This window comes from Lactuca sativa, chromosome 7 (assembly GCF_002870075.4).
Source record: "Lactuca sativa cultivar Salinas chromosome 7, Lsat_Salinas_v11, whole genome shotgun sequence".
NCBI lineage: Eukaryota > Viridiplantae > Streptophyta > Magnoliopsida > Asterales > Asteraceae > Lactuca > Lactuca sativa.
The window spans coordinates 91,362,049-91,378,550 of record NC_056629.2 but is presented as its reverse complement, the minus strand read 5'-3'; the positions used below and the strand labels follow the sequence as shown (position 1 = coordinate 91,378,550).

General features: G+C 34.5%; 1 protein-coding gene and 1 long non-coding RNA gene across 2 annotated transcripts; both read right to left on the bottom strand.

Annotated features, from left to right (window-relative positions):
- Window positions 1-7,701: 7,701 nt before the first annotated feature.
- LOC111883704 (17.9 kDa class II heat shock protein) lies at window positions 7,702-8,579 on the bottom strand. Its single transcript, XM_023880028.3, has one exon. The coding sequence runs from the start codon at window positions 8,379-8,381 to the stop codon at window positions 7,890-7,892; it is 492 nt and encodes a 163-aa protein (XP_023735796.1). The 5' UTR covers window positions 8,382-8,579; the 3' UTR covers window positions 7,702-7,889.
- Window positions 8,580-10,639: 2,060 nt separating this feature from the next.
- On the bottom strand, window positions 10,640-12,943 carry LOC111883735 (uncharacterized). Its single transcript, XR_002847514.3, has 5 exons — window positions 12,745-12,943; window positions 12,264-12,376; window positions 11,596-11,672; window positions 11,222-11,494; window positions 10,640-10,875 (listed from the first exon to the last, which is right to left on the bottom strand). It is a non-coding gene; the product is annotated as an uncharacterized LOC111883735 (long non-coding RNA).
- Window positions 12,944-16,502: the final 3,559 nt, after the last annotated feature.

Below are 16,502 nucleotides of genomic sequence, written 5' to 3'. Positions count from 1 at the left end.
AAATCTCGGCACCAAAGCCCTGGACTCATCGAGTCCACTATAGAACTCGTCGAGTTAATGCAACTCGTCAAGTCCATACATGGACTCAACGAGTAGCCTGTCAAACAACAAGAAATTTCGATTTTCTGATCTTTGGCAATTCATTTTTGCATCTATTCAATAGAAAAACGCCCTAGTCTTTGATACCACTGTTGGGTTTTGAGCATAACATCAATCATATGGTGTACATGCAACCCTAATTGCTTTGATCTAGTTTTTTCTATAATGAACATACAACTATGAATACCAAAGCAATCAACCCTAATGGCTAGCATACAAATCCGAAAATCACATATGACTAGGGTTAGAAACATTACCTTGATTATTATTTAGCAATAACAATCACACTCCTTCTTGATCTTGACTTCTGAAAGCCTATTGCCCCAAGTGTTGCACCTCTAATGGAGTAAAAAAAACCACTGTCAACAAGGAAGAACAAGAGAGAGAGAGAGAGAGAGAGAGAGGATAGAGCTTTAAAATCATCCAATGTGATCTAAGAAGCCATAGGGACGATTTTAGGAGCCCTAGGCTTCCTTTTATAGTTAAGGCTTCTAGGGTTATTAACTTGGAAACCCTAATTCCCTTGCTTAGGCCCTAAGCAACATATGGACTCCTTAATAGACAAGCTTTAGACGAAATCTTTATGGACTCTCATATAGATTTCATCCACCTTATACCAATAAGGTCCATAAGCCCAAACTATAAATATTATTGATTTACATAATCAGTCCCTGATAATTTAATCAATCTCTTTTGATCACCAAATTAATTCCAAATTAATTTTCGATCAATACTAATTAAATAATATGATTTCTCAATTAATATATTATTCTTATAATATATTAATAAATCATAATTAATCCTCTTTCTTCATAACTCATCCTATCAGTTGCTATGGTGAAGGCAACCCAAAAGGACCATACTCATAACCGGGTCAAGTACATACCAATAATAGTTATGGACTTAAACACCTAATCTAACAAACATGTCTTCTTCTCAGTCTTCTGATGGAAATCTACCCATGTCTTCGATTCTCCACATGATCACCAAACTCAACTCTTCCAATTACCTATTATGGAGAAATCAAATGATTCCCCTCCTATCTTATCACAAGGTAATGAGTCATGCTGATGGGTCTGTTTTACCACCTGCAAGGACCATTACTGTTGATGACAAATCTGCTGCCAATCCTAATTACACGTCATGGTATGAAGCTGATCAACGAGCTGTAATTCTTCTCCTCTTGTCTCTCTCTGAAGAAGTTATCTCTGAAGTTCTTGGTTCAATCAGCTTATAGCAGCTTTCTGTTGAACGAGTTCAGAGTTAATGTGATCAACTCAGACAACTCAACAAAGGTACCTTATCGGTCTCTGAATTTAGTCGTACCATTAAAGGATTATGCGATCAGCTTGCAGCAATTGGTCAACCAGTAGAGGAGATTGACAAAATTCATTGGTTTTTGTGTGGATTGGGTGCTTCATTTGAAACGTTTTCCACTGCCATACGGGCCTCTAAACCGGGTTTAGTATTTCTTGATCTTATCTCACAAGCTGAGAGTCATGAATTATTTTTGAAATATTTGCATGGTTCTACCACTTCAACTCCTGATTTATCTTTTTCTTCTGAATAGTCTTAGTCGGGGTCAAATTCTCGAGGATGTGGTCGGTCATATAACTTGAACCGTGGGGGTGGTCGGGGTCGCTATAGATGACCTCCCCATTTTCAACTTTGTCGAAAAGAGGGTCATTTTGCTAATAAATTCCCTAATCTTACTTCATTTTCCTCTACTTCCACCCCTCATGATGCTAATTTAGCTCATGCCTTTCAAGCTTAATGTCACGTGAATACCTTCGCACCAGATTGGTTTGTTGATTCAGGTGCTTCAACTCACACGGCACCGTCTTCTAATGGTCTAAACAATGTCTCTTCTTATCCATGTAATACTTGTGTGACCTTTGGTAATGGTCATTCATTACCTGTTATATGCACAGGTCATTCAAATCTTCCTCATAATAATAAGCTTCGTGATGTTTTGGTTGTTGCTAATCTCACAATAAGTTTATTATCCATGAGCAAACTTACAATAGATAACCCGGTTGATGTTTTATTTTCTCAACCTTTTTTTACCATTCAGGATAGAAAGACGAAGCAGCCACTATCACAAGGAAGATGTGAGAATGGGCTCTACGTTTTAAATGATGGGCACAAAGCTTTGGTTGCAGTTTCATCTTCTAAAGCTTCTTATGAGACTTAGCATAATCGTCTAGGGCATGTTGCATTTGATATTATTTCTATCCTGAATACATTTGGATGTTTGAATGTTACTTCAGTTTTGCCTAAACCCATTATTTGTTCGGCTTGTCAGTTATCTAAAGGACATCGCTTATCATTTGATATTAATACTAAACGTTCATCTTTTCCCTTGGATTTAATACATTGTGATTTATGTGTGTGTGTGTGTGGGGGGGGGGCTCACCTATTGAATCGGTGGACAATTATCGTTATTATGTGGTTTTTATCGATGATTTTCGCGTTTTATTTGGTTTTATCCCCTTAAAACAAAAACCGGTTTCTATCATGTCCTAATTGTTTTCTTGAAGTTTGTTCAAACACACTTTGATCGAAAAGTTAAGCTATTTCAAAGTGATGGCGGATCGGAATTTTTGAATCAAACGATTCAAAAAGTTTTTGAGGATAATGGGACTTTTCATCGGTTTTCTTGTCCCTATACTCCCGAGCAAAACGTTCATGTTGAAAGGAAACATCGACGCCTTGTTGAAACCGGGCTGGAAATGTTTTTTAATTCTCATGTTCCCACTATTTATTGGGTCGATGCTTTCAGTTCCATGACATACATCATTAATAGATTACCAAAATCGGTTCTTGATAATCGCAAGCCTTTTGAGCTCTTATACTCTCAAGTACCAACATACACAAATTTTCGGGTTTTTGGGTGTCGAGTATTTCCATATCTTCATCCTTATTCCATAAATAAAGTTTCTCCACATAGCATTCCTTGTGTATTTATTGGTTATTCATCTCAATACAAAGGTTATTATTGCTTGGATCCTAATCCGTCTCGGATTTACATTACTCGTCATGCTATATTTGACGAAAACATTTTTCCTTTTTCTGGTATTAATGCTTCCACGGATCTGCAAAACCTTGATATAACAACTTATGGTCACCCCTAACACAACTGCTACAGTACCCAATGTTGAAACTTATGTCCCATAAACTACAAAATTTTTTTGTCCACCTTGCTCTTCACCATCTACTAGCTCAACCAATTAGCCTACTGGATCGCCACAGCCAGTCCATCACCATCATGACATGACCGGACCCACATCTGATGATAATTCATCTATGGTTCCATCCCAACAAAGTCCTGATTCGTCGTCGGCCTAAACTGTGTTTTCGTATCCTTCACCGACCCGACAACATCATTTTGATTCTTCCACTCAACCTGATGGGACTACTTCTATGCCGATTCAACAAGTTTCAAGCTCATCATTACCTAACACTCATCCGATGACTACTAGATCCAAAGATGGAATTTTTAAACCAAAGCATCAAGTTGATTTTGCACTTCTTGATACTAATAGCTTGTGTTTTGCGTTATTTGCTACTCGCGATCCAAAGGGTTTCAAATCAGCTTCAAAACATCCACAATGGATGTCTGCAATGCAAGATGAAATGATGGCCCTTCAATCTAACGACACTTGGTCCTTGGTACCTAGACCTAATCACTCAAATGTGGTCGGTTCCAAATGGATTTTTCGGACCAAGTACAACTCTGATGGTACTATTGAGCGCCATTAGTGTATCTCGTTGTTCAAGGTTTCACTCATATGCTTGGATTAGATTACTCACACACCTTTAGGCCAGTTGTCAAATCATCCACAATACGTATTGTTTTATCGCTTGCTGTCATTCATCAGTGGAAGCTTCATCAACTTGATGTCAAAAATGCATTTCTACATGGGCATCTTGGTGAAACTGTTTATATGGAAAAATCACCCAGTTTTGTCAATCCCTAACTTCTTGATCACGTTTGTCAGCTTAAAAAGGCATTGTATGGTCTCAAACAAGCACCAAGAGCATGGTTTCAAAGTCTCGGTACTTTTCTCACACATGATGGTTTTGTTTGCAGTCGAGCCAATACCTCCTTATTTGTTTTCAAACGTGACTCATGCATCATGTATCTTTTGGTGTACGTTGATGATCTTATTTTGACAGGTAATTAGGAACATCTCATTAGCTCCTTTATTGCCCGACTTCATCAGGAATTTGCTATCAAAGATTTTGGGAAGTTAAATTATTTTTTGGGTCTTGAAGTTGCCTATACATATGGAGGTTTGTTCCTCAATCAATCTAAATATGCTCACGATATTTTGGATTGAGTAAGTTTACTTGACTCAAAACCGATACATACTTCGCTTGCGCCTCATGAAACGTTAATTTCTAACGGTACCCCATTTTATGATCCTACTTTATACCGATCACTTGTGGGTGCTCTTCAGTATCTCACAATCACTTGCCCCGATATATCCTATGTTGTAAATCAGGTCAGTCAGTTCCTTCAGGCACCTACAAATACACATTTTCAGTGTGTTAAGTGTATTCTTCGACTCTTGCTTTCGGCCTTACTTTTCAAAGCCACCTAATATTTCTGTTCTCGGTTATTCCGATGCGGATTGGGCTCGCTGTATTGAGACCAAACGATCTACTTATGGGTATTCAATCTTTCTTAGAGCTAACTTGGTTTCTTGGAGTGCCAAGAAACAACCCACCGTCTCTCGTTCTAGCTGTGAATCTGAATACCAAGCTATGGCCAACACTGCTGCTGAAATCATTTGGATTAGACACTTACTATGGAACTTCATGCATTACCTCCTGATCGACCTACCGTACTATGTGATAACCGCAGTGCTCTATTCTTGACTCAAAATCCCGTTTTCCCATAAACGGGCAAAGCATATTGACTTGGATTATCATTTTATTCGGGAACATGTATATTTAGGAAAGCTATATACTAAGTTCGTTTCTACCAAGCTTCAGGTGGCCGACATTTTCACAAAAAGTCTTCCTCGACCGCAATTTGAATGTTTTCGTTCTATGCTATGTCTTAGGACTCCACCGGTTTGCTTAGGGGGGGGGGGGGGGGGGGGGATGTTAGAGTAAATAAATAGTTTGTTTTAAATTTGTATTTATTTACTTTTTGGTGTACCTTGTTGTAATATTTTCAATTATAAATATTGTCATCATCTCACCTAATTGGTAATGAGAATTGTTACGATTATAATGGTACCGTAAATAGGGAGTTTATGCGGTCCAGATTCAATCTTGAGTAAATCCAAGGGCTGAAAATCATTGGACGGTTATTCGTGACCCGCGCTTAGTAATAATAATAATTTGTCGTTTAAGGCATCTCCAATGGTTGATCTATGCTATTGCTAACTATTGCAAACTCATCATTCCATTAATTTTATTCTCTAAATAAATGGTTTCTCCTACCTCTTCCGGTAGTTTTTTCTTTAAATTTAACTAAATTATACTTTTCTATTTAATACAAACATAATGAATATATTTTTATAAACAAATGAAAATATAAATCAGAGTATATGGATCTTTATTTTATCAACGTAAAATACTAAAAATAAAAAACTAAAAAATAATAAGAAAAAAACTATGTCATAATTATAACAAAATTTTGAAAATATTAAATCGTTATATATATATATATATATATATATATATATATATATATATATATATATATATATATATATATATATATATTCCTATTCTAATAAAAGAGTAATTTTATTCTCATTTTGACATATGTTATCATATTAAGCGTCATAATTAATGTAAAATTTATTTTTCTTTTGTCATGTTTCACCTTATTATGTCTCATCATTAATGCATACCATTTGTCAACATATTGATTCTCCATTTCAATTTTCAAATTTTAAATTTCTCATTTTAATTCCATTAAATTAACAACATTAGAATAAAAATTAAAATAAAATTAATACAAATTATAAAGTGATATAATTTTACATATTTATTTAAATCAATGATTATGATTTTATATAACTAAAAAAACCTCTTAATTAATAATTTATTTAAAATAAGTTATTAATAATTTTAAATTTTAACTATTAAAGTTTAATTAATTTTATAACTATGGTTCTCATGGGTTAAAAACTAATATATAATATTATTGTTGCTATTAACTACACTACTGAAATATAATATTTACTTTCCATATTTATGTATACTTGTTTCTACATATTTTGGATCAAACAATTAAAAAAAATTAAATAACGATACACATCAAATTAATTCCATATAAACTCACTTAATACATATAAAAGGACGATAATATCTTTTGTTTGAACTTGAACATATTCTTTATAATAAGATGTATAAAATATTTGATAGATAAATTAAATATAAAGACAAATCAAATTAACTAGTAAATAAATAAATAAATTGCAAACTAAAATATAATAAGGGTAAACTAAAGTATAATTAGAAGATGAAGTGGATAAAATATATAAAAAGTTAAATTATATCAACTATTTAATATATTGAATAATCAATAAAAATAAACAAACAAAAAAATAACGAGTTTCAAGGATAATAAGTCTTCATTATTAATAAGTTAATAATAATAACCTCTAAAAAACTCTTTTATGACATCGAATCATTTGGTAACTTATTAAAAAGGTATCATTGACAGGTCATCATTAAATACACAATAATAATAATAATAATAAATCAAAATTCCTACAAATATGAAAGTCGGTTAGTATTCAAAAACCAGAGAGAATGATGCTATAGAAACCACACTCATTATAAAAACCACACTCATTCTAAAACCAGAGAGAATGATGCTATAGAAACCACACTTATTCCTATACTATATTGAGGCCAACTTTTATTATTTCTCATTTGATTATTTTGAAACTATAATGGAAGTGGAGAGAGAGAGAGAGAGAGAGAGAGAGAGAGAGAGAGAGAGAGAGAGAGAGAGAGAGAGAGAGAGGCATATGACCAAACATGTACATGGGGCAGTGTTTCTCACTGCCACCTGACGGAGCTTGAACCTTTAAGTTGGGGACCGAAAGTATAATACGTATAAAAATTGGAAAACGGAGGGGGGACAATCAATTTTTTTAGTTGTAAGCCTAATATGTAAAATTTTTAATAGTATATGGACTAGTTTAAAAAAAAAAAAAAAAAAAAAAAAAAAAAAAAAAAAAAAAAAAAAAACAGGAGGGGCACAACCCAGCCCTTAAGAAGATCCGTCCGCCACCTTGGCAAACCGCGGCAAACGGCACACACTTTCCATAGACTGATACATTAACATTTTTTATAAAACCACTAAGTTTTACCCCTTATTTCGTAAAAAGAAAACCATTAGGTTTTACAATCTTCGTTTTTTTTTCTTGGAAGCTTATGATATGGCAAATAGGGAACATAAATCATAGCTAATTTAAAATGCAACTCAAGATATTACGGTTTCAATGGCATTAATCTGTAAAATCTAACCCTTATAGGGTTATAGAAAACATCTGTATCAAAACATCACATCTGTCGATCTTCCATTACTATAGTTAGAAACAAAATAACACAGAACGTCCAAAACAATTGAAATGAAAAACCAGCAACAATAGATTGATTATAGCAAAACAGAGCAAAACAAACAAGCAATTACAGATATCCAATAACCCGTTCTACATATTCAAACCCACATTCCCTATAGCATATCGTACCTATTGATTGAATCCAGATTATTTATAGAATTTCACCACATACGAGCGATCCCATTTCATTCTTCAAGCAACGTTGACCTGGATCGTCTTCGGCTTCTTGGGCTCCGGCGGCGGCAGTTTCTCCACTGTGACAGTAAGTACCCCATCTTGACAAATCGCAGATATCTTATCCGTATTAGCATTTTCCGGCAAAGCAAACTTCCTCATAAACTTACCGATCCTCCTCTCCATTCTCACGTACTTCGCTCCTTCCTTCTCTTCCTGATCGTGTTCCCTTTTCCTTTCTCCACTTATCACCAACACGTTGTCTTCCTCCACCTGAACCTTGATATCTCCGGACTTCAAACCCGGCATGTCGACGATGAAAACGTAAGAGCTGGGATACTCCTTCACATCCGCCGGAGTTGCAGCCATTGCTCTGGCGTCACGTAAGTAAGCGCGAGTAGGTCCGGCGTTGCTTGATTTGCTGTTGGTGTTGGTGTCTTCGGTGGCATCGAGGATGTGGTGGAGGTTGCGGAAGAACGGCGTGTCGAAACCCATCAAACTGATATCCATTTCGACCTCTGTTAACGATCTGTTTCTAAAATTCGAGCGCGATTGAAAAAAACAAGTATGAATCGAGAACTTCTATGAGTGACGAATGACCAAACGATCATTTCAATGATGGATTTATAACGTAGAGAGGAATAAGGAGAGGAGGAAGAAGAAGATAATTCTGGAATGATCGGGGAAGAGAGAAGGATACCAGGAGCTTCTAGTAGCTTCTTTCCACATCTGAAGACATAAATACCCGATCTTTATTTGGAAAGGATATATTGATTTGCAAAATGACAGATGTTTAAATTAAGATTAAATTTTATTATTTTAATATCATACAATACAATTTGTGAAATATAAGTATTTATTAAGTTATAACCCGTATATACATAGGATAATATTAAATAACATAGGCATTATAAAAAAAATAGTCTTAACCATAAATACACATAATTTAGTTAATAACATTGTGCTTCAATTTTAGTTTGAAAAATAGTATTAATTTAAAAGAAGAAAACAATATTGTAATTTCATATCTTATTTATTTTGACATTTTATTTTTGGTAGTTAAAATAAAAAAGTCAAAATCATATAAAAATCTTTGTTTAAAGAGTAAATTACATGAATGGTCCCTGTGGTTTATGGTAATTTACATGTTTGGTCCGTAACTTATTTTTTTAACTCGGAAGGTCCCTACTGTTTGTTTTTGTTACGCGTTTGGTCCTGTCTTATCAAAAAAAACTATTTTGTCCTTGATTTTTTAATTTATTTAAATAAACACCCATAACCCCACCTTCTCACCTTACCTTACCTACCCTACCATTTTTTCATATTTAAATAATAGTCTTTTTATGTAAGACAGAAACCAAACGCATAACAAAAACAAATAGTAAGGACCAAGCATGTGACAAAAACAAACAGTAGGGACTTTCCGAGTTAAAAAAAATAAGTTAGGGACCAAACGCACAAATTACCCCAAACCATAGAGACCATTTGTGTAATTTACTCTTGTTTAAAAGATCTTAATTCTTATGTATAATAAAAAAATATTTAAAACATGTAAAACATAACTTTATATACAATAATTATGTTTTACATTTTATATTTTATGTTAATAATTTTGATTATTAAAATATTATAAAAAAAAACCTTATTAGAAAAGGGTTATATCTCTCCCGTCTCAACTTTGACTTTAATTGATTACGTATTTAATCTTGATAATTACTTCTCATTTTGACTTTAGTATAAAATATGTCATTGGCCACATTTTTATATAAAATATGATATTGAACATATTTTTAGCATCTATAATGCAAGATATTTTACAAATGTAGTCATACTTACCGAAGGCAAAATCAAATGTATTCACATGAGCTTCCACTGTTTTTATCATGTTTTCTAAGTCAAACTTTATTTTTTCAGAGACTGCAACAAAATTCAAAGTCAATCATTAAACTTAAAATCAAATATGAACACCTCAAACACAAATCAGAAAAACACACCAAACTCTGATCAATGATTGTTTTTACAGAAAACATGAATTAAAACAATAAGGATAAAAAGTTTTTCTTGAATATGTTTGGTAAATACTAACTTTCTCTTGCTCACCAAGAACTCGAGGATGTCTACGTCTATCTACAAATCAGCTTAACTGTATAACAAAACAAATTTGTGGCATGAATTTAGTTAATTTGGCTCAAACTCACAGCTTCATTTGTAAAAAACTAAAATTAAATATACGTAGTTTTTCAAGGAATAATGTTAGAACAAAAGTATTCAACATATTTGAAGTTTTTAATTATTGTGGACTTAAATAGTTATTCATTTTTTGTATTTGCAGATGGGTAGAAATTGCTAAGTTTCTATGTGGACAATCCGATAATTCAATAGAAAACTTCTGGAACAAACACTGTAAGAAGAAATTGATAAAGAAAAAAAATCCAACATCTCTGTCAATTAATTTTTATTATCAACCGGTTTTTACAAGTCCTGAAAATAATTGGTAGATCCAAGTAGTGGTAGTATTCTTATTAAGACAATGTACTTCGAAAAATTTATCGAAATTATAGCATTCTACTTTCCTTTTTATCAACATTGTGGCTGAAAAATTAACCCATTTAAAGAAGTTTCATCCAATTTACAAAGCATTTTCACTGCCTTAAGTTGGTATATTTAGAAAGTAAGATGCTATAATACACTATATTAGAAGTTATTCCACTACTACATGTCAACTAAACATCCAATTAGATAAAAAAAAAATCCTCAAAACTTACATGTAAAGTGAAAAGGTGACAAAGAAGTTTATATTATTACGTGGAAAAGAGCGTTTTGGGATATAAAATCCGAAGATTATTTATGAATTCTTGAATTCTAGCTTCCGAAACATTCTCAGAATCTTCCATTAATCTAAAACAATTTCAGAATCCTCCATAAATCCACTTTCACCCTTGGTAATGCACAGGTGGAACAACAGAGTATTAGTTGGTGCTATATTCGACATTCCTTGATGATCCTGAATATATTCATAGAAAAAAAAACAAATCATACAAAAAATAATTTTAATTAATATATGTTTTAATAAAATGAATAGAATAATCTAACATACCTAAACCAACACATGAAAGTTCAGATACAACAACATTAAAATAAATGTAGTAAAATCTAACACCCAATTTTTTGATTTTGATACCTGTTTGAGCAATGTTGATTTTGGAATATATGTATCAGTGTTAAATGCAATGAATACTAACATAATTTCGTCTAAATGCAACGAATATTAACATATTTTTAGTTAATAATAGAAGTAGACTGTTATAAATAACAAAATCAAAGGAAAGTTTGTTACTACTTAAGCAAACCTTGTTGCTTGCTCATTCTACGACCCGAAATAAGTCGTCTAGTTGTTCCCGTCTAAGAAGATGAAGATATCCCAAATGCTCTAAAATTCTCTTTCTGTATGTGCCTTTGGCATCTTTTTTATTCTTTCTAAAAACTCATTATCCATGGATTCCTCCTATAGCAATATCTTCATCCACTACAACTTTTAAGGGAAATCAATTCTCAACAATTTGTTCCATCTTTTGATACCAAGGCCAATAGCTTGTGGTGTTTTTGCCATTTTTCTTCATATTCTTCAAAAAAAAAAAGTAAATAACCTTATTTTGAGAAAAGGAAACTATAGGTAAGGGACAAAAAATGTAATATCATATTGTTTATGTATGTGTATGATTACCTTTTTTTAAATTTAACCGTTCATGTTCCAATGAGCGTTGGTATGCCCATAATAATATGTCCATCAAGACCTTCAATCTAAGAAGAAATGCATTAGATTCTATGATAAGATAATAAATACATGTGTTAATCAACACACCTATATATCCCTAATTCTATATAAATAGAGCAACAAATAAGCATCAAAACCATAGCAATAACACTTTAACAAACTTTTCATTTAAAAAAATTGGTTCTCCAAAGTCAGAGGTACCCTAGAATTGCCGCCCAATAGCACCATGGTCCTAACTACAAACAACCATATACCATTAAGTTTTCTATGTACCAATGAATATTTATGAGGTCATTATACAAAATAATTGTGAAGTTTCCAATAACAACAACCAAACTGTATTTGTTAATCAGACCGTAAGTGGGACTTAGTCACACATGTGTCCCCAAATTTCTAACCATCAGTACCACCCTCATCAGTTGAGGCTTGATACCAATTATTGTGAATTCATTTAAAAAAATACGATATTTACCGGACATACTTTAAGTTGTATTTGTTCATTGAGACATTTTATCAAATAGTTAATATGCATAGTCAGAAAGTTCATATGTGAAAAAGTAAATTCGAAAGATAAAGAGAAAGAAATATACAGAAAAAAAATATGTTAAGAAGGCTACCTGTTGGTTTATAAGGAACAAATCGAATATCTTCAAGAAACCATTGAACACCAGCAGCAACAACATAGTTCGTGGCTTCATCCTGTGTCCCGCCTTCTCTTATCAGTATCTCCCTATCAAAGGAATCTCCTTTACTTCACTATTTTATTTTGCAATCGAAAAAGCACAAGTACTAATTTTTTTATTTATAAATTCTAACAACAAAACCCCAAGAAACATTATTTTTGCACCGTTTCACAAAAGTTGGATCTATTAGCCTTTTTCCTTTTACAAGTTATGAAAACAAAACTTCAAAAATATATATCTGATTTCACAGTGGCTCATAAGCTTCATGGTTACTGTGCTTCAGGTAAGTTTTGAATCGGTTTTAGATATATGTATCATTTTCCTGAAAGCTTTACAAAACGAAAGGAAGAAAATACATAGATGAAGCAGTCTGATAAACAAAATCAAGGAAGAAGACGTAGGAGAAATAATGTACCGCTAATTTTCAGTTTTCTATGTAGATTGTAGATAAATGGTCGATTAGGGCTTAGGAGTTAAGAGAGTAATCGCAATCATAAAAAAAAAACCTAGATCGCACATCGTCTCATATATTGGAAGACAGCCTAAGATCTCATTCAAAATTTTGCTCCTGATTTCTTGCTATTAGCTTGATTTGTGGAATATTTGTTGCTGATTTTATGAGATATTTTGTAATCAAAAATAAAAAATCGGATATCGGATATAATAACTTTACATAGAAGAATTTGAGCGGGAAACCAAAATCAGAGTGAACAAAAAAAATGACACGTGGCAGAAGGCTTGTGTAAAAAATAGACAAGTGGCATTTAAGGAGGCTTTTATTAAGCATGAAGATGAAGATGAAGATATGGAAGTAGATATTTTATTTCTAAGCAGATTTTTGCATGCGTATTTTTTTTTACATGTAAGTAATTTTCATACAACAATTTATATTTTTAAAATTAAATTGATGGTATTTTATAATTTACAATTTATGAGCCTTATTATATTTTAAAGTTTTATATTTTGATCTTTTACATAATTTTTTTCATATATATTTATCTTTTTTTAAGGTATATTTTCAATTATTAATCATCCGTTTATTTAATACATTTGCTCCTGTTTTGGCCATAGGGCAAGGGAGGGGCAAGAAGAGGAAGGCTCCCTCCAAGAGCCACCACAAGGGTAAACCCCAAGATGGTACCTCTTCTAGTGGAACCAAAGTCGGTTCTGCTAAGCCCAACTCAAACCCTAAAGAGGTAGAGTGCCACCACTACCACAAAATAGGGCATTGGAAAAGAAGTTGCCCGAAATATCTGCAAGCCATCAATGATGGAAAGATCAAGCCGTCTTTCGCAGGTATTTACACATTTAAATCTAATGATTCATCACATGCTATTTCTTGGGTTCTTGATACAGGATGTAGTTTTCACATATGTTCTGATTTGCAACGACTAAAAAGAGATAGGGATGTAGAGCGTGGAAGAATAAATCTAATCATGGGGAACAGAAGATCGTCGCCTGTTACCAAGATTGGAATGTATTCTTTAGCGCTTAGTAATGGGTTAGGTTTAGATTTAAATAGAAACATCATTTCATTTCATGGTTTGTTTAGACAAGGGTTTAGATATTCATTTCATAATGAGAATGGTTCAATTTATGCTTACCTAAATGGTGTTTTATATTTTGAAGCATTGCCTTGTAATGAAATTTATGAAACTGCTATGGTTGTAGATAACCTAGGAAATGATGTATTGTGTGTGGATTCTTCCAGTATTATGGATAAAGCATGCATGTGTCATTGTCGTCTTGTACATGTCAACAAGAAATGCATAGCCCAACTCCAAAAGGATGGAGTGTTGGAGTCATTTGACCTTAGGGATGATGATGTGTGAGATTCTTGTTTACTTAGAAAGATGACCAAGTAACCATTCTCTGGCACTTGTGCTAGGGGTGAGGGTCTATTGGATCTCATACACACCAATGTGTGTGGGCCCTTTAGATCCACCACAAGGGATGCGAACCGCTTCTATGTGACTTTCACTGATGATTATAGTAGATATGGGTATATCTATTTAATCAAGCACAAGTCAGAAACCTTTGAAAAGTTCAAAGAGTTTAAACAAGAAGTGGAGAATCAATTGGGCAGGAAGATCAAGATGCTTTGATCCGATCGAGGAGGAGAGTACCTAAGTCTTGAATTCCACGACTACCTCAAGGAATGCAGAATAGTTTCGCAATTGACGCCACCTAGGACACCGCAATTGAACGGTGTGGCTGAGAGGCGTAATCGAACCTTGTTGGACATGGTTCGTTCCATGATGAGTCGTGCTTCACTACCTATCTCATTCTGGGGTTATGCCTTAGAGACTGCTGCCCATATCCTTAACTTAGTCCCTACAAAGAAGGTTGCCAAAACACCTCACGAGATGTGGACAGGGAAAGGTCCCTTGTTGGCACATATCAAGGTTTGGGGTTTCGAAGCTTTCGTAAGATGAGAGACTCACAACAAGCTTGAACCTCGTAATGAGCGGTGTATTTTCATCGGCTACCCGCAGAAATCCTTTAGATATGTCTTCTATAGACCGAGTGACAATGTTGTCTTCGTTGTAAAGAGAGGGGTTTTCCGAGAGCGAGAAGTCATAAGCCAAGGGGAAAGTGGGAGGCAAATCGATCTTGAATAGATTCAAGAGTCGAGCGATGAAGGAACCTCTAACGTTGGAGCTCAACCCGAGGAGGAAACTCTGGTTGAACCGATTGACGAGTCCTTACCTCTTAGACGTTCCAAAAGAGTTAGAGTTCAACCCCAGTTATATGGTTTTCATATTACTACAGAAGGGGACACATATATTAGTGATAGTATACTAATAAATTTAGATGAACCTAACAGCTATAAGGAAGCCATGGCAGGCCCGGAGTCTGCAAAATGGAAAGAGGCGATGGACAGCGAGATTCAGTCCATGTACGACAACCAAGTTTGGAATTTGGTTGACCATGTGCCTGGACGTAAGACGGTTGGGTGCAAGTGGATCTTCAAGAAGAAGACCGACATGGATGGAAAGGTGCACACATATAAGGCACAAATGGTTGCGAAGGGATTTACTCAAACTCCCGGAGTTGACTATGATGAGACCTTCTCACCAGTTGCCAAAATAAAGTCTATTAGGGTGATGTTGGCCATTGCTGCATTTCATGATTATGAAATATGGCAAATGGATATCAAAACCGCTGTCCTTAATGGGAAGTTGGCTGAGGATTTTTACATGACTCAACCAGAGGGTTTTGTCAATGAGAAGCATCCCAATAGGGTGTGCAAGCTTGATAAGTCCATTTATGGACTTAAGCAAGCATCTCGCAGATGGAAGCTTTGATTCGATGAGAAAGTCAAAGAGTTTGGGTTTGTACAAAGCGAAGATGAATCATGTGTATATGTTAAAGCCAGTGGGAGTATAGTTAGCTTCCTCGTATTGTATGTCGATGACATACTGGTCATAGGAAACGACATCCCGACACTACATGAAGTTAAGTCCTGGCTAGGGAAGTGCTTCACTATGAAGGACCTCGGAGAGGCTTCCTATATTCTGGGAATAAGGATAGTGAGAGACTGAAGTAAGAGACTAATAGGACTTAGTCAGAATACTTACTTGGATAAAGTACTAAAATGTTTTAGTATGGAAAACTCAAAGAAGGGAGAGTTACCAATCCAAAGTAATGCCAAGTTGAGTAAGACTCAATGCCCGAGTACCAAAGTCGAGATAGCAGAAATGAGCAGAGTACCATACGCTTCCACAGTTGGCTCGATTATGTATGCTATGACTTGTACTCGCCCTGATGTGGCCTTTGCCTTGAGCATGGTCAGTAGATATCAAGGGAACCCTGGCAGAGCACATTGGACCGCAGTCAAGAACATTCTTAAGTACCTTCGGAGGACCAAGGAATGGTTTCTAGTCCTCGGTGGGAGTGATGAATTAAAGGTGCGAAGGTATAGTGATGCCAGCTTTCAGACCGACAGGGAGAACTACCATTCGTAGCCGGGCTGGGTCTTTACCCTTAATGGAGGAGCAGTGACTTGGAAAAGTTCCAAGCAAGAAACCGTAGCTGATTCAAAGTGCGAATCAGAGTACATTGCAATGAGTGAAGCGTCAAAAGAGGCGATATGGTTGAAGAACTTCATTGGAGACCTTGGAGTTGTACCTGCCATAAAGGAGCCTATGGAAATTGTCTGTGATAATGAAG